General features: G+C 42.2%; 1 protein-coding gene across 5 annotated transcripts in view; it reads left to right on the top strand.

The window, feature by feature from the left end:
• EXPH5 (exophilin 5) overlaps positions 1–19,450 on the top strand; it is an 86,660-nt gene that overhangs the window by 51,366 nt on the left and 15,844 nt on the right. For 2 of the 5 annotated variants that reach the window (XM_008020760.3, XM_008020759.3), the window contains exons 3-4: positions 2,008–2,170; positions 12,327–12,375. In XM_008020760.3, coding sequence (XP_008018951.3) covers positions 2,008–2,170; positions 12,327–12,375 — 212 coding nt within the window. Of the gene's footprint in view, positions 1–2,007; positions 2,171–2,220; positions 3,223–12,326; positions 12,376–19,450 lie in introns of those variants that run through there. The other 3 variants (XM_008020767.3, XM_073020865.1, XM_073020866.1) reach the window with 3 other exon arrangements.

The raw sequence follows: 19,450 nt of genomic DNA, 5'->3' as shown, positions 1-19,450 counted from the left end.
GCGGTGGCTCACAATTGCAATCCCAGCACTTTGGGAGGCTGAGGCAGGAGGTGGCAGGTGCCTGGAGTTTGAGACCAGCCCGGGCAACATGGTGAAACCTCATTTCTACAGAAAAATACAAAAATGAGCTGGACGTAGTGGTGCCCACCTATAGCCCCAGCTACTCTGGTGGCTGAGGCGGGAGGATTAGTTAAGCCTAGGGGGCAGAGGTTGCAGTGAGCTGAGATCATGCCACTGCACTCCGGCCTAGGCAACAGAGTAAGACTGCACCTCAAAAAATAAATAAATAAATAATAAAATACTAAGCTGGAACAGGGTAAGCACTTAAATAAATGGGATGACTATGATGAAGGGGGAGGAAGAAAAAGCAGAGGGGTGGAGGAAAGGAGAATCAGAGATCAGAGAAGGGAGGGAAGGTGGTGGAGGAGCTGCCACACTTCTGGAACTTTGGTAAACTCTATGAACGAGTTCTAATAAATGCCTTCTATATAGAAAAAAAGAAAACTTGCTTTCACAGGGCTATTGCGAAGATAACCAAAGTGCACTAGAAACTATAAAATACTAAAATAAAGTATCTTTTTACTGGCGCAGAGTCGCATTGACTACTTTTTTGCATGTTATTAACATTAGTCACATCATGAAATATGTAAAAATAATTCTAAACTTCTATATTGATAATATCTTGCAACTCTCACAATAAACATATCTATGTAAAAAGACTCACAGTTCAGATTTTTTAGATCACCCCCATACATACCCTCTTGACTTTTCCCTTGTCCTAAATTCTCCTAATATTTATAAAGTCAGCATGTCCAAAATCATTATAATATCATGGATTTTTAAAAATTTTATCTATTTATTTATTTATTTATTTTGAGATGGAGTCTCACTCTGTCACCCAGGCTGGAGTGCAGTGGCGCCATCTTGGCTCATTGCAACCTCCACCTCCCGGGTTCAAGCGATTCTCCTGCCTCAGCTTCCTGAGTAGCTGGGATTACAGGTGTGTGCCACAATGCCTGGCTAATTTTTTTGTATTTTTAGTAGAGATGGGGTTTCTCCATGTTGGCCAGGCTGGTCTCGAACTCTTGATCTCAGGTGATCCGCCCACCTCAGCCTCCCAAAGTACTGGGATTACAGGCGTGAGCCACTGTGCCTGGCCAATATTATGGATTTTGTATATGTTGATGTTGCCTTTGAATTTTTAATACCCATATATGATCTATACATATATATTATACATAAACAGGTTGAATATCCATTATCTGACATGTTTGGGACCAGAAGTATTTCTGATTTCAGATCTTCTTGGATTTTGAAATATTTGTATTATATAAACTGAAAAGTTGAGCATCCCAAATCCAAAAATCCCTAATCTGAAAGGCTCCAATGAGCATTTTCTTTAAGCATCATGTTGGTGCTCAAATTTTTTTGGATTTTGGAGGAATTTTGGATTTCAAGTTTTTTGGGTTTAGGATGTTCATCCTGTATATGTTACATGCAAACACATATATAAACCATGTATGTAGCAAATACATATCCACAGAGATAGATTTTGGAAACGAATGAAAAACAATCTAAATGACTTAATTTCCTTTTCCTTTACTTTCTTCAGTATAAGAAGTTATGTAGTATGTATCTATCACCATTGTTATAAGGTACTGAAATAAAAACTTCTGAAGGACAGCATAGTTAAGCAACGTGAGAATTGAATGGGGTCCCTGACTTCCTAGCTTGGGTGAGAGGAAGAACACTGTACAGAATTTGATTCACAGTATACGTGGAAACGTTCCCTACTATTTGAGTTTTCTCTACGCGGCAGAACCATCAGAGGCGCAGGAGAGAGGCTGTTCTGACTCCCTTAGTCCCTGAGGTCTTCATGTGAGGTTGCCTGCCCTGTTTCTAGTCTGCATAGAGGGAGAAAGTGACGTAAGAGCAGAGGCTTCATTCTTTCAAGTATATTTACTTGGAAATAATTGACGTAAAATTTTTACATTTTTTTTTTTTTAGATCCAATAGAATTACCTACATCAAGATCTAAAAATGTAACTAATCAAAAAAAGCCAACACCTTTTTCTTCCCGGATGAGCTTCAGGTCGTCATTTGCTTCCCTGTTCTCATTCAGGAAATCTGGAAAGGAGACTTCAAAGCTCCCATCGCTGGGACAGAAAGGGTGAGTTAAAGTCAGGTCATGTTATGGCTCATTTGTTATCCGATATCAGAGGCCAGCAGCCTGTTTTGTGTTCAAAGTGTTTAATGTTTGTTCTTAGAATTTCAATTCAATTGGTATTCATAACAAAGGAAATGGGACTTAGCTTGCATAGTGACGAAGTTCTTAGGAAACCATGAAATTTGGCTCACCTGAAATCCAACTTCTAACAAACTACAGCGTGCATTGGTGGTGCATTTGGTGAGTGATGAGTTAAATATCGGGAAATAGTGATTGCCAGTTTTTCCACTGCTCCAAGAGTCTGGCCTATGCCTTGGCCAGGAAGATATATTTAAATAAAAACTACTCCTTCTTTGCAGAGTATGTGTCCTGGTCACGTCCTGGTCATAAGGAGAGTTGGGGTATAAAGACTAGGTGAGCGAAAATGTGAGACGAACAAAGAGACTAGAGAAAAACAGAATTCTAAAACAGAGGGAGGAAATGTGATTACTGTTACTAGAAATACTGAGGGCTGTTCCCATGTGTTTGCTCAGAATGTATAAGGTGAGGGAAGAGAAGCTTTTGGAGCAGTGGAAACTTAGTTCCAGATGGTTCCCAGTTTAGAACTGTGCAAATCAGTTCACTTGACTCAGTATGTTGTTGGATTACTTTGTGAAAAACAAGCAAGGCTATGCTTAAGTGCAATCGAGCTGACTGCTAAATATTTTCGGCATGTCTTCCTGGTTGCAAAGCTTCCCACCCTCTTAAGGTGTTGGCTTGGCACGTGATGTGTTCCGTGTGCCGTCAAACCACACGGTGTGTTGCAGCACTAAATAAAAGGTGTTGGAGGTCACTGTCGCTGAGAAACAAGAGGCAGCAAGCAGCTGGTGGGTCGTGTGATGAGGCTGCTGGATTTAGCAGACCACTGTCCTCCCCTCTTGGGTGAATGGAGGGTTTTTCACTTCCAGCTTTCACTTGAGGCTGTTTTTGTCTGATGAAAAAAAGAGCTGACCACAATGTAGATTTATGTGACTGTAGCTACCAGAGTCACTAGCAAGGAAATACTCTTCAAATAGGTGAGTCGTTTCTCTTTGTAAAAATTTTTGAGAGACTAGTGATTCTCGCATTTGGGGGATTTAAAATTGAGAAAATGTTTCTTGCACAGTAAATATTTCTTTGAGGGAGAAAAAAATATTTCCACTGCATGGTATAGCTAGGATTTGTGATATCATTTGTATCTTAGGTGATTTTCTTTAAGGCAGAATGTTGTATAGCTGAACCATCTAATATTAGTAAACTGGGAGAAGTTGAGGAACCTGTTAATTCTATGGGCAAGTTATTTCCAAGCTCATATTGCAAATTATTGCAAAGGTGGATCAAAGAAGATATAGATCTATAATCTTCATTCTGGGTATCATGTTTTTTGGTTATAGACCAAACTGGAAAATATTAAAACTCTTGCAACATTCTGTTTAGCAAATATTCTTCTTAGATATCGAAATACTTGCAGCTGTCTTTTAACAGGGAGAATTGAAACATAGACACAACATGCAGAAATAAAATAAATATGATCATTTAAGTATATTTATGTGTGTTTAGTAGTTTTCAGAATTTGTCATCTTCAAATACATTTTACTTTCAAAACATAAATGGGAATATTTAACATTTATCTTGTTATTATTGATATTGATAAGTATTTATTATTTCTGCTGGTGCAGAATATAATTAAAGGCACTGGATTTTGCTCCTAAGAGGTTTCAGAAGATGAAATATAAAATCATATTGTTTTTATTTTTAAATTTGAATGTGACCTAAATACTTGGATATGAATCCTATATGTGGGAGAAGAAGTGTTTATTAAAGGGGGCATTGTATTATGAGGAGGTGATATAAATCAGATCATACATTATGAAGGGCTCTATAATCTCAGGTAGAACCTAACTTTCTTTAGCAGTGTTGATCTGAAATAGAAAATCAATCTGCAAAATGGACTGTGATTCAGGAGCTCCTCCTTACCTACAAGCACCCTGGGAGGGACTGACAAATGGCCCAGGGACACACAGTCATCCTCTGCAGGCAGCAGTCAGGTTTCTACTTGCTGAAGCCATCAAGGGCTTGACTGTCACACTCAGTGCTCTGGAAAACAAATCAGTAAAGCAATTTAGAGGATCTTTTGCAAATCAGAGAAAAAGAATCAACACAAGGTGCAAGATAGCCTTCTGATCAGCACTTTAAAACGAGCTTATCAGAGACTTTTTTTTCTCTTTTTTAAGCTTTGGTTCTAACTGAGAAATGCACTGGGTAATAGGTAACCCTCCCCAGAAGAACATGGACTTCATCATTTCACTGGATTCACTTGTTCCCTTTAAGGCCTAGCCAATAATAGTATATGATATCTTCAAGCTCTGATTTCCTAATATCAGAGATAAAAAGCCATGGGAACACAGTGACTTGGTGAATTTGTAAAAAATGTAAAAAGAAAGGCCTGTCATGGCAGCTTACGCCTGTAATCCCGGCACTTTGGGAGGGCAAGGCGGAAGGATCACTTGAGCCCAGGAATTTTGAGACCTGCTTGAGCAACATGCTGAAACCCCATCTCTACCAAAAAGATAAATTATCTGGGCATGGTGGCGCAAGCCTGTAGTTCCAGCAACTTGGGAAGGTGAGGTAGGAGGATCACTTGAGCCTGGGAGGTGGAGGGTACAGTGAGCCATGATCATGCCGCTGCACTCCTGCCTGCGTGACAGAGTAAAACTCTGTTTCAAAAAAAAAAAAAAAAAACAAAAACAAAAAGATTGACCGCTTCTGCCTCAAATACAATTTGCTCCTCTTCTCAAACATATACACTTCCCAAATTATCCCATTATGATTTTAATCCTATTCATAAATGATTGACCCCACTCCAACCCCAGGAAAAAAGAAAAATACTTTTCATTCATGTTTTAATGTATATATTCCTAGCCAATAAATCCAAGAAAAGTATACATATATACATGTAGCTTTCCCTCAACATCTTCCTGCAAGTCATGTTTCCACGGGTCTTGTTCTGGGGCATCTAGTGCATGTAACATGTGCTCAGCCCCTACCATAGAATTTCAGTAACTTTGTCATCTCACAGATGCCTTCCACAGGGCACCCAGTGGTGTATGTCATCAGCTTATACATGCAGTCTTCTCAGCTGCCAAGCAGAATCTATAGTTGTTCTTTCTTGTTCCAGATCCCCAATTATTCCAGTGATGCCTTCCCTACTACGAATACGTGATGTGCATTGCCCTTCAGATGCAAAGAGCTTTGGGGGATCCACCTAGCTACTCTCAGGCATGTCCACATTTTCCTGACCCGTAGGGTGTACACAGCTCAGACAGTCCAACTGCAACCTCTAGGTTACATAAGTAAAAAGGTCAAATTCTATTTTGGAAAATTAAAAGGGCAGATCATTTTTTTTTTTCCTGGTCTCTCTGTCTCTTAATCACTCTCTGTTACCCCCCTTCTCTCCTCCTCCCTCCCTCCTCCTTCCAAATGCCCTACTGTGTACTCTTGCTTGTTGCTAGTTGAGTGCCTATGTCTGAGTTGGAAGACACAGGAATCTAAGACACCTAGATTGCAGGAGAAGTCAGAGAAAGCAAGCTTTTTCTTTGGAAATGCTCCTTTTGTGATTCCAGGCATGGTGTCCACAGATAAATGGCAGCATTGTGGTGGCAAGAGGGAGAAACAAGACAAGGGGAGTGGTTTTGAGTTTTATCCCGGGTGGCTTATGGTTCCCAGCTGGTCTGATCAATCATTAGAATCTCATCAGCAATTGTTAAATGAAGACAGACAATCAGGCTCCAACCTGGTGCTTTTGAAGTAAGGCACAGGGAGCTTTACTTATTTATTTTTAATTCTCCAGAATATTTGGGTACTCATTCAAGTTCGGGAAGTGCTACAGCTTAGCTTCCTCTCACTCTGGTAGGGGCTGTCAGAATTTTTGGCATGGGGGATAAAAGCCAGGTAATAGCTTCCCTTTCATGTATTTATCAAGCTTCTGCCCCACTCTGGATCAGACCCTATGTTAAGTGCTGGAAATCAAACAGTGAAATGAAAGCAAAGTCCCCACCTGGAGGATTTTATCTTCTGGTAGGGAACACCATATTGCTGCATAGGTCAGGCAGGCAGCACGCCACAGAACTTTAGGATGTGCCACTTGCATCATGACCATCATGGATTTGTACATGTCTTATGGCAATTTCCAGCAAATGACAGGAAGGGGTCTTGAGAAAGGGGTGCCCTTTAGAATTCACACAGGGATGCCATGTGGCCTAGCTGCCTAAGTAACAGCTGGGTACAGTGACAATTACAGTAGAAGGTGGTGAGTGCTATGGTGACGCATGATGTTCCTGCCAGGAAAAAATGTAGAAGCACTTAACTCAGACTAGAGGATCAAGATCCCTTCCTGGAAGAGGAGAGCTAATTTTTGAAAAACAAATAAGACTAAGCCAGGCAATTAAGAATCCAGACGCTGCACTTGGCAAGAGAAATGGCATAAACCAAAGTGCAGAGAGTGGAGAAGGCAGGAATTCATCTAGGTCACTGAGGTTCAGTGACCCAGTACAAGGTGAGGGCTGACAAGAGATGGGGGAGGAGAGGTTGGCAGACGCCACAACACAGGGGCCTTATATGTGCAATGCCGCTAAGGAGCTTGGACTCATTCCTGCAGGCAGTGGGGAGCCATTAATACTTCTAAAATAATACCACTCGTCTCCTTGTTTTATACATATGACAGATAAAATCACCCAAAGCCAGCTCATCTGGACAAACACAAACCTTTTGGCATATTTCCATGTGTGTACATACATCCATTGACAGTTTTTAAACAGAGAAGTGACATAATTGGGTCTTCATTTTATAGAGATTACTGTAGCTCAGTGGTTTTCAACCAAGCGTGATTTTGTCACCCAAAGGAATTTTGGCAATGTTTGAAAACATTTTTGCATCAGATGTGGTGGCTGCCTCTAATCTCAGCGCTTTGAGAGGCTGAGGCAAGAGGCTCACTTGAGGCCAGGAGTTTGAAATTAGCCTGGTCAACAGAGTCAGGCTGCATCTCTACAAAACATTAAAAAATTAGCCAGGCATGGTGGCACACACCTGTAGTCCTAGCTACTTAGGAGGCTGAGGCAGCAGGATTGCTTAAGCCCAGAAGGTCAAGCTTCAGTGAACTGTGATTGTGCTGCTGCACTCCAGCCTGGGCAACAGAGCAAGACCCCATCTCAATAAAAAGAAAACATTTTTGTTTTCCACAACTGAAGAGGGGAGGGTGCAACTGGGATCCAGTGGGTAGAGGCCAGGGATGCTGCTAAACATCCTACAATGCTGACAACAGATCACCACAACAAAGAAACGTCAACAATGTAGAGACAGAAACTTTCTTCTGGCCGTATGCAAAGAATAGATTTGAGGGGGCAAAATTAGGGTCAGGGAGACCAAGTAGAGATTGCTGAGATAATGGTGGCCTAAACTAAGGTAGAAGCAAGAAGGAAGACAAAAGAATGGGCAGATTCGTACAAGATTTAGAATGTAGGCCAGGCGAGGTGGCTCACGTCCGTAATCCCAGCACTTTGGGAAGCCGAGGCAGGTGGATTATGAGGTCAGGAGTTCATGACTAGTCTGGCCAACATGGTGAAACCCCGTCTCTACTAAAAATTAGACAAATTAGCCAGGTGTGGTGGCGGGTGCCTGTAATCCCAGATACTTGGGAGGCTGAGGCAGGAGAATCGCTCGAACCCGGGAGGCAGAGGTTGCAGGGAGCTGAGATCACACCACTGCACTCCAGCCTGAACGACAGAGCGAGACTCCATCTCAAAAAAAAAAAAAGAATGTAGACTCATGAGAACCTAAGAAATGAATGTGGTGGGTAAGGAAGAGAGAGAAGTAGAGATGAACTGTCCACTCTGACTGAGGAAACTCCCTATGGCAGAACGGATCTAGGAAGGTGAGTTTGAGGCTGGAAAGTATGCAGGAGCTAGATCATACAGGGCTTTATGAATGCAGAAAAAAATTTCAACTTTCACCAGAGAGCAAATGGAAGTCTGCAGGGAAGTGGCATGATTCAGTTTATATGGATCACTCTGAATAAAGCGTAGAGGATTGGTTGGATTGGGACAAAAACCTGGACACAAAGGACAGTTAAGAGGCTATTACAGCCAAAAAGCCAAAGAATGATAAATGTCTTAACTAGTGTAAAGTCAGGGAGATGTTAGAGATGTGGATGGGTTTGAGAGGGATTTCTGAGTTTGAATCAACAGGATTTGTTGATTAGGTGGATAGGAAGGACTGCAATGGAAGGAGGACATAGATTCTGTTTTGGACAAGTAGGATCTCAATGGCCTGTGGTTATCCAGGTGGAGGTCCTCCTCAGTGGGTAAAGTGTGCCCCACCAACACTTGGGGGAAAATCACCCAGGGTTCCAGTTAGAAAAGGATATTCTTGAGCCCCACCCTACTCTATTGAGTGAGAATTTCTGAATGGTGTCTGTAAAGGTGTGGAAATGAGAGAATATTTAATGAAGGTGGAATTAATTTGACAAGTCTAGAGTACGGGTACCTGTGGAAGAATGGAATGTGAGCAGATGAGACTTGAAGGGTACTGGATTATCCAGGAGTGTTTGCCAGATTAAAGAAAAGCCTTATGTCATGTTAAGATTTTGATTTTTTAAATTTTCTTAATTTTTTGTATTTTTAGTAGAGACAGAGTTTCACCATGTTGGCCAGGCTGGTCTCAAACATCTGACCTCAAATGATCTGCCCACCTCAGCTGGGATTACAGGTGTGAACCACTGCGCCTGGCCTCATGTTAAGATTTTGGATAATACTTTATTGTAAGATTTTTAGGCAGGGAATTGATAAGATCAAATTTGCATTTTAGACAGATCTTTCTATTGGTGGTGTGAAGGATGGAGAGGAGTCCAGAAGAAAAACTGTGAAAGTTGATGCTCAGGCAGAATGACTGGAGATGGAGAAGTGGGGATATATGTGAAATATCTCAGATACAGCATCAATAGGACTTGTGGGTAAATGCAGAAGACGAGGTAACTTAGTATCCCTTGAAATGACCAAGTCCAGGGGGCTTTTACCAGCATAGTTTTAATGATACCACTGTTGCTTTTATTGACTCTCCAAGTGGAAACTCTTCACATCAGAAACATAAATTAACTTGTGGGAAGGCCTGGGAGTGGGTGCAGAGACTCTGGGCCCCAAAAACCGCTGAGTCCTATACTCTTCTCCGCAAGTCCACAGGAGCACACGCAACCATGGCACTCTTAGGCAAGCATGTGTCCTTCCACTCACTGCACACCGTCACACTTGGTGGTAGCATCCCAACTGTGCTCCAGGCACCTTGTGGTCCTTTAGCTGCATCTCCCTCACACCTGCCATTCTCAGAAACCTGCTCCTGCTGCCCTCACTCCAAATCAGAAGGGGTGCCTGGTGAGCTGGTGTGTGTCAGACTGTGAGGAAGCACCGTGAGGGCTGTAGCCCAGCAGGATTCTGGAAAGAACCTTCACAGTCTGGCATGTAGTCCTGGCTCCAGGCATATTGGATTACTTGCCAGTCCCCGACCTCCCTTGCAGTGCCCCCATCTCCAAGCTTTTGCTCAGGCTATTCTTTAGCCTCTTGTACCGCTTCCACTGCCATCTTCCTATTGCCTTCCCTGTTTGTCCCAGGAAGTGCTTGCTGGCTGGCCCCTCTGCATTTCCCATGCATTTTACTTACACCTCTTCATCGTCCTTATCAAGTCTTGACTTAGGTTTTGGCTCTTTACATATCTGCTGTTTCCTAAAAGCTCTCAGAGAACAGGTCCCTATCTGAGCCATATTTGTTTCCTCCAAAGAGCTCAACATAGTTTGTAGAGTGTAGGAGGAAAACAGGCTCAATAAATGAGTATGGAAAAGAAGAATAAAAATAAAAGCAGTATTTAACTCCTAGATATTATTAGTAGATCCAGTATTTCAGAGTTATATGGAAAAATCCATAGTTTTCATTTCAATTTCTGCTAAAATCTGAGCTAAACTATAAAATGCATGTGGTTATCTTAAGGATATAAAATTATTTCGTCTCCCAGGTTTTATGTTCAACTTTTATGAACCATGAAGCAGCTAGAAGTTTGAATGGACAACTGTGCTTTGCCACTTTTAACTGATCTGGACCTAGAGACCCAGTTTCTTTAACTCTCGATCCCCATTACTGTTTTGTCAGTGGAGGAAAGGGCCTGATTTCATACAGAGCACTCAGTCATTATGGTCTATTAAATTTTTTTTTTTTTTTTTTTTTTTTTGAGACAGAGTTTTGCTCTTTTCGCCCAGGCTGGAGTGCAGTGGCGCAATATCAGCTCACGACAACCTCCGCCTCCCGGGTTCAAGCAATTCTCCTGCCTCAGCCTCCTGTGTAGCTGGGATTACAGGCGCCCGCCACTGCACCTGGCTAATTTTGTATTTTTAGTAGAGACAGGATTTCTCCATGTTGGTCAGGCTGGTCTCGAACTCCTGGCCTCAAGTGATCCACCCACCTCGGTCTCCCAAAGTGCTGGATTATAGGTGGGAGCCACCACACCTAGACAGTCTATTAAATCATGAATTCAGACAGAGAGCCCCTTGGCATAAGACTATAGATTTAAAAGATTATGCCAGACGCAGTGGCTCATGCCTGTAATCCCAGCACGTTGGGAGGCTGAGGTAGGAGGATGACCTGAGCCCAGGAGGTCGAGGCCACAGTGTACTGAGATCACACAACTGCACTCCAGCCTGGGTGTCAGAGTGAGATCCTATCTCAAATAAATAAATAAATAAAAGATTAAAATTTATCTCAGTTCTGGGCCTAGGTCTTAAATTTGTCACCTTCTCATTGAATTTGAGAAAGCAATACAAATATTAAAAGAATACTTTTCACAATGAGAACACCTGGACACAGGAAGGGTAACATCACACACCGGGGCCTGTCGTGGGGTAGGGGGAGCTGGGAGGGATGGCATTAGGAGATATACCTAATGTAAATGATGAGTTAATGGGTGCAGCACACCAACATGGCACATGTATACATATGTAACAAACCTGCACGTTGTGCACGTGTACCCTAGAACTTAAAGTATAACAAAAAAAAGAAAAAAAAAAGAATACTTGTTCACTTCCAAAATGGTTTCCTAGTAAGTCAGGCATCTTTATAGAAATCAACATCCTAAAGCAATGTTCGTTGTTGTGGTGGTGGTTTTTTTCTCTTTTTTAGAAACAAAATTATCTTATGTACTATTAAATCTGGTCATTACTTAATTGCTCTTTAAAATAAAAATGCAAAAAAACAGAAAATTTGTTTCCCATTAGGAAAAAAAGTCAGCATGCTGTGCTGGGTAAGAAAGAGGGCTCTGACGAGGCACCATGGTTCATACCTCTAATCCCAGCACTTTGGGAGGCCGAGGCGGGCGGATCACCTGAGGTCAGGAGTTCGAAACCAGCCTGGCCAACATGATAAAACCCCGTCTCTACTAAAAATACAAAAATTAGCCAGGCGTGGTGGTGGGTACCTGTAATCGCAGCCACTCGGGAGGCTGAGGCAGGAGAATTGCTTGAACCCAGGAGGCAAAGGTTGCAGTGAGCCGAGATTGTGCCACTGCACTCCAGCCTGGGCGACAAAGAGCAAAACTACGTCTCAAAAAAGAAAAGGAAAGAAAGAGGGCTCTGGATCCAGACAGCCTTTGCCCAACTCCTAGCTCAGCAACTAACTGTGTATTCTGACTTCTCTGTACCTCCATCTTCTCATCTGTAAAATAGGAGTAGCCATAATGTCCATCTCAGGAGAGTGAAGTATCTAAATGAATTAACATGCACAAAGATCGAGCCTGACACAGAATAAACAGTGCAACAAACATAGCTATTATATTTTATATGTTATGTTGTGCTCAAATGCAAATCCACTAATATGTAATTTTTTCTAGGCTACCTGAGGGACAAAGATGCAAAGCATTGATTCTAAGCAATCATAGAAAACGGTTTCTATTTTTTTTCAATAATGCACTAACGAAGAAACATCTTTCTACTGTGAATTAGAAATAGATGTTCTCAAGATATCAAAATCTAATGGCAAATGTGCTGTTGATTTTTCCTCCTGGTAAAAGTTAGGCTCTTCTTCAAAGAAATCATTTCAAATTATTTCCACAGATGTGACGGCCACGCAGGACCTCCCGTGCCTGTGAGGGGAGCTGCTGTGGTAAGTAACCAGATAACTACCGGTTACTCTAAGAAATTCAGAATTTATGTCATCCCAGGGTGGCTACCTATTTAAGTAGTATTCCCCTCGGCTCAGTTTTAAATTTATTTTAGAAGCTTGGATTTCTCCTCAAGAGTTCAAATTTTCCGAATTATATTTGGCTTCCAGTTGACTTTGGTACTGGAATTCTCCACCAGGAAGGAGTGAGGCCATCACGTTTCCACTCACGCCATCAGTGGCATCTCTGATATTTTGCCACGTGTTGCTCCCGTACAGCCCTGAGCGGTTGGGCAGAGGAGGCGGCCAGAGGAGGAGCCACAGCCACGTTTGCCAACCAGGATGGGTCTGGACCAGACCCTTTCTGAGTGTGGTTATCATTTGTACTCAAAGAGGTAGCCATTCATAGGTGAAATGCAGGAACAAGTTCGCATGAGGGTTGACCCAGTGAGACGCTTCCTCAGAGGCTAAAATTTAAATTTGTCACCATGTTCAGATGCTGACAAGATAAAGCAGCTTAAGTGTTCTGTTTCTGCCTTTTCATGGTCATAACTTTTTTTTTTTTTTTTTTTTGAGACAGAGTCTCGCTCTGTCGCCCGGGCTAGAGTGCAGTGGCCGGATCTCAGCTCACTGCAAGCTCCGCCTCCCGGGTTTTTGATCTACACATGCCTGTGTCTTCCTGTGTAACTCATATGGTTTGGAGGTAAAAGAAATGGAGAGTTTTGGAAGGCACCTTTAGGAAGGTTTTGAAAGCGTGCAGGAGGAGAGCAAGTATATTTATCAGTGGATCGAAGCCTTAGTACTGGGACCTCCCTTTTTCTTTCTCTCTTTCTGCTCTCTCTCTCTCTCCCTCTCTCTTTGCAAAATGCACAAGGTAAACTTCTGGTGAGGAGGAGTGCACTAAACAGAGGGTTTTGTTTTTTTTTTTTTTTTTTTTTTTTTTGAGACAGTTTCTCACCCTGTCACCCAGGCTGGAGTGCAGTGGTACGATCTTGGCTCACTGCAACCTCTACCTCCAGGGTTCAAGCAATTCCCCTGCCTTAGCCTCCCAATTAGCTGGGATTACAGGCCTGCACCACCACGCCCAGCTATATTTTTAGTAGAGACAGGGTTTCACCATACTGGCCAGGCTGGTCTTGAACTCCTGGCCTCAAGTGATCCTCTTGCCTCAACCTCCCAAAGTGCTGGGATTACAGACGTGACTCACCGTGCCCATCTGGAAACAGAGGTTCTTTACACTACTTCTTTCTGGATAACACTGATCCCTATTTTTCTCCTGTATATGCCTCAGCCCTAACCATGACACCAGCATTAAAAATTGCTACACTCTAATGGAGAACTTGCTGTCCTCCATGCACTTGACATAGATCATTTCACTTAATCCCCAGAGAAACTCTATAAAATAGGTACTATTATTCTCCCCCATTTAAAGATGAAGAAATTGAGGTTTAAAGAGTTAAAGGTCACACTCAAGGTCACCCTGGTAATAGACTCAAGATTAGAAAGCCTGGGTTTCTGGAACTCCACAGCGGGAAGTCAGTAATGCCAGCAGCTCCTCAGCTCTGATGCCCTGTTTGCACATGGACCCCAGTTGCTCCCCACCTGCAGAGACTCTTCTTTAACTGAGCAGTGGACTGAAGTGGCGTGACCCCCCCATCCAGCTCTGCTCTCTGAGAGGACAGAGCCCTGCTCCAGGATGCTTCTGTACAGGATGCTTCTGTACTCTTGGTTCTCCTAGGGCAAGTATTCAGATTGACCATCCTCTGCCGTTTGAGAGCCATGGGGTCTGAAGCAGAAAAGGCATGTAAAAGGAAAGGCAAACGCCTGGAAGAAGTGGAGCTAATTTGAAGTTTTGGTGATTTGAAAATCCAGTCTAGGGATTAATAGACATCTTACTTTGACAGTCGTGATTCCCACTTGCACATAACCATTTCACTGCTTGGAGCATGTCAATCTAGAAGGCAACAGCTAGGCAAATAAGTGAAATGGAACCCAGTGATTGTTGCTCCCCATGAATAGCTATTATGAAAAGGAAGAGAGAGGCTGGGAAGAGTGGCTCATGCCTATAATCCCAACACTTTGGGAGGCCAGGGTGGGAGGATTGCTTGAGGCCAGGAGTTTGAGATCAGCTTGGGCAACATAGTGAGACCCTGTCTCTACAGAAAAAAAAAAAAAAAAAAGTTTTTAATTATCTAGGTGTGGTGGTGCACACTTGTAGTACCAGCTAATCAGGAAGCTGAGGTGAAAGGATCACTTGAGTCCAGGAGTTGGAGGCTGCAGTGAGCTATGATTGCATCACTGTACTACAGCCTGGGCAACAGAGAGAGACCCTGTCTAAGGAAGAAAGAAAGAAGGAAAGGAAAGAAAAGAAAAGAAAAGAAAAGAAAAGAAAAGAAAGGAAGGAGGGAGGGAGGGAGGGAGGGAAGGAAGGAGAGAGAGAAAATAATAAAAGGAAAAAATAATAAAAGTACTATCTCTAAATTTTTTAAGTACTATCTAAAATAAGGCTTCTGCATGACATGTAGATTTCTCTTACTTACTCAAGGAAGTTCTAGCCCCTCAACCCCACAGAGAGCCGGAAATTGACCACTGATGCCATAGCAATTCTCCTCAAGATATGAGGTGATGAGCGTCTCATCACTTGGTTGGCAGCCTGGCAGGAGTGGTACAAGCAGATTCCACCATTTCATGGGAAGTTGTACTATATTATTAGATGATCTTCCACTTAAAAAAGAAGGAAGCTGCTACTTAAACATTTGCATAAGCTTAAAAGAAGCAAAAGAAACACAGAAATTTCAGAAAACATAGAAATTTTAGAGCTAGAGAAACACTTAGGGATCATCTAGCCCAGGGTTTCTCTCAACCTCAGCACCACTGACATTTTGGACTCCTGTGTATTGCAGGATGTTTAGGAGCACGCCTGGGCCACTTGACTACTCCTTATCCCTGAACAAACTCTGGCTACTGTCCAGTGATACTGCCAGCTCTGTACCCTTAGGAACACACCTCCAATGTGGCACTTCTTACACTGGGCTCTTTGTCCAGACTGGTGTGAGCTCCTCAGGCAGGGCCTGTGTATTAGTTTGAATTTATGCTGCTGATAAAGAGATATCCGAGACTGGGTAATTTAAAGAAAAAGGGGCTTAATGGACTCACAGTCCCATGTGGCTGGGGAGGCCTCACAATCATGGCGGAAGGTGAAAGTCACATCTTACATGGTGGCAGACAAGAGAGAATGAGAGCCAAGCTAAAGGGGAAGCCCCTTATAAAACCATCAGATCTTGTGAGACTTATTCACTACCACGAGAACAGTATGGGGGAAACTACCCCTGTGATTCAGTCATCTCCCCCTGGGTCCCTCCCACAACACGTGGGAATTATAGGAGCTACAATTCAAGACAAGATTTGGTTGGTGACACAGCCAAACCATATCAGCCTGTGTATCCCCACTGCCTGGCACAAACTGAGCACTCAGTAACTGAAAGAAGAAATGAATGAGTGGTTTTAAGCTGCAGCTACATTGGTGGATATGACCTGTGCAGGAAAACAGACATGGAACAAATTCAGGAACACCTTGAAAAATTAATTTGTTGATTTTACCAAGGCATTTGATAGTATCAGTGAGTTTAGGCTTCAGCTCTGACAGCTCTTCCACAGGTTTGGCTGCCCTAAGAAGTTCTCAGGTACTCTAAGGCTACTCTATGACAGAGGTTTGTTTGTCTAGTCAGGTCAGAATGCAGACAATTATCAGTAGAGTGAATTGGAGTTGTGTAAAAGGCCTCATTTTGTTCAGCCTATTTTATGTACCATGTAACTGAGATCCTGAAAGCCAGCATTTTGTAACTGGCCTCTCATCCTATGGGATACTTTTCTACCTCATTTGGCTGCCAGCATCAACAGGAGTCCTCCAGGAAATTCTCTATAACCACAAAAGAATAGTAGCAGCAACAGTAAGGATTATTAAGTGCTAGACCTCATTCTAAATGCATCAGAGCTATTAATATTAATTCACCCAATTCTTATAGCAACCCTATGCAATGGATATTGTTACTGTTGCTGTTATTTTCCTTTTACCAAGAAAGAAACGAAGGTACAAAGAGATTAGATAACTTGCCCAAAGTCGTATAAATATTAATGGGCAGAGCCAGGATTGGAACCTATGTAGAGCTCATGTGCTTAACCACTATGCTGTCCTGCCTCCAACATGCTTTTCTGAAGCCTAATATTACAAATCTTCAGTGTCTCAATTTCTGTAATAATATATACCAGTCATCTTACATAATTAGTTTTCTTTATTTTTTGAGATGGAGTCTCACTCTGTCACCCAGGCTGGAGTGCAGTGGTACAATCTTAGCTTGCTGCAACATCTGCCCCCAGGGCTTAAGCGATCCTCCCACCTCAGCCTCCCAAGTAGCTGAGACCATAGACATGTGCCATCAAGCCTGCTAAGTTTTTGTATTTTTGGTAGAGACAGGGTTTTACCATGTTGCACAGGATGGTCTTGAACTCTGGAGCTCAAGCGATCTGCCCGCCTTGGCCTCCCAAAATGCTGAGATTACAGGCGTGAGCCACCACACCCAGCCTTATATAGTTAGTTTTCTACCTTGGTATATCATAAATCAGTTCATAACTATGGGCAAAGTATCATGCCATATACAATGAAAGGCATGGAATGTCTCAGACAAGGTTCCTTTCTTCAGAGAGTTTACCATCTAACTGAAGATATATACATTAGTGAAATAACAGCAAAAAAAAAAAAAAAAAAAAAAAACCATAATGGAAAGAAGAGGGCTTGGGATCAGATCATATGAGTATGAGTAGCCAGTGCCACCATATAGATTATTAACGTGACTTCAGTAAGGCACTTACATGAGATACAGTTTCCTCATCTGAAAAAATGGGAATGATAATTCCTAGTTAATTCACAAATTTGTTATAAGGATTCAGTGAGAGAGGATAGTTTTAAGTATATTAAAAATAAATGAGTAATTTTGTTCAAATACAAGAAAGTTGGAGGCTGGGCTTGGTGGCTCATGCCTGTAATCCCAGCACTTTAGGATGCCAAGGTGAGAGAGGGTTGCTTGAGCCCAGGAATTTGAGACCAGCCTGGGCAACACACCAACCCCATTTCTACAAAACATTTAAAAATTAGTCAGGCGTGATGGCACACATGTGTAGCCCCAGGTACTCAAGAGGCTGAAGTGGGAAAATTGCTTGAGTGGGGAGTTCGGGGTTACAGTGAGCTGTGATTGCACCACTGCACTCCACCCTGGGTGATGGAGCAAGTCCCTGTCTAAAAAAAAAAAAAAAATGGAAAGGATTTTGACACAGTTGTGCTACAAAGAGGTGTTTGAACCTCCTCATCCTCTAGGCCAGGGATGGGAAATAGGCTTCACCTTTTATGACAACTCCAAAGCGTGGAGCATTATTTTGAGGGGGCTTCTGAGTCCAAAACTGAGCCCTGAGGAGGATCAGTCAGTGTCTGCTCTGGGCCCTGGAGAGATGTACTTCTCTTCTAGGTCACAAGAAACTTTAGGAGCCTCCCAGCAGCTCTATGATCTGTGTTTGGCTTCAGAGAATGCGAGAATTCCTGCTACAGGGATGTAATGCACTAATAAGCCAAGAGCTGCAAAGCTTGATCATGAGTAGAATGAGGTATTTCAGCATTGGCTCTGGAATCTGACAGACTGGAAATGAACCTCCTCCCCCCACCAGTGTGACCAAAGGCAAATGACCTGACCTCTTGAAACCTCAGTTTTCTCAAAGTAGGGATAATAAGAATACCGACTCCACAGGGTAGTTAAAACTAAATGAACTGAAGTAACTCACATAAAGCCCTTAACACATTGCCTAGAATAATCAATGTTCAGTTGCTGCTGCTAACAACAATAATAATATCTCACACATAGCTTAAATAAAAATTAGGAGTCTATAGGGTAGTGATAGTTTTCAATCTTTATGTCTGATACCTACTATTCCTTTTTTTTTTTTTTTAATCACTAACGTCACCCTTGCAGAGTTACAGTTGAGTGTAAATGAAACCTCAATATTTTCTCTTGTTAGCTGTATAATTTACATCTCTGTGTGTTGAAAGCATCCTGAACATGTTGTTTGAGTAGGGTAGGTCTTGAAGTAGAGGGTCTGGGCGAAATAAAACCAGAGGAAATTACACTCAGGGTCTCTAGAAGGTAGTAATTCTTCCCAACCTAGAGAGGGTCATCTCTTCACATGACCCCTCAGTTCATGTACTTTTCATTTCACTGTAAATTATCATTACAAAGGCATGTGATCCTGGGGGCCACAAGGAATGTACTGGTCTACATACATAGAGAAAAGATTGTTTGGGTGTTAAATGGTCGAGAATGCCTGCTGTTCTCTTAATCAGATATATCTACTTTGCACCAACTACCAAAATTGAAGATTTGAGAAGAATGGATTTATAAGATCTGTAATGAATTGTTATATCACTAACAATAATTAGTGATGTAGGGTAACCTCTGAGTTAGACAGACAAAAGGGAACAATTTGATGTAGGGTAAAAAGAATTAACTTTAACTGATCTGATTTCTCAAATGATTAGTTTGAGGTTTTATTACCTCCAGTCAGTATCCCATTATAATTGTGTTTTGCTTTTAACATTTGTTTACTTCCGAATTTTATGTAAGTATGCTAAATCATATTCAGTGACCAATAAGTTATCATGGGAGCACTCCTTTCTTATTAATAAATCTCCTTTGTGAGTGGTCAACCGTGGCTTGCTCATAGAACTGAAAACCATAGGTCAATGAAATTTGGGCAGGTTTCTGTAGGAAATAACTGACCTAGACCTTGAGAAAGAAAACAAGCAGGAGTGAAAATACAAGGTCGTGAGAAATGTAGGGGTTACGAGAACCGGCACCGTGGAATCGGACAGAACTGGTATGGAGAAATTAAGAAGTTGGAGCTTTGGAAAGGATGGGCGTGTGGTCTTAGGCTTGAAAGATGAGATGAAATGATGAAATGCAGTGGTGAAGGTCAAATAGAAAGGGAAATTTTGAAGTGGGGGAGAGGGATTCAAGAGGCAAGGACTGGGTAGCAG

The sequence above is a fragment of the Chlorocebus sabaeus genome, chromosome 1, assembly GCF_047675955.1.
Source record: "Chlorocebus sabaeus isolate Y175 chromosome 1, mChlSab1.0.hap1, whole genome shotgun sequence".
In the NCBI taxonomy this organism is placed as follows: Eukaryota; Metazoa; Chordata; class Mammalia; order Primates; family Cercopithecidae; genus Chlorocebus; species Chlorocebus sabaeus.
Note: the sequence above shows the minus strand (reverse complement) of the source record. Positions and strands in the feature narration are given on the sequence as shown.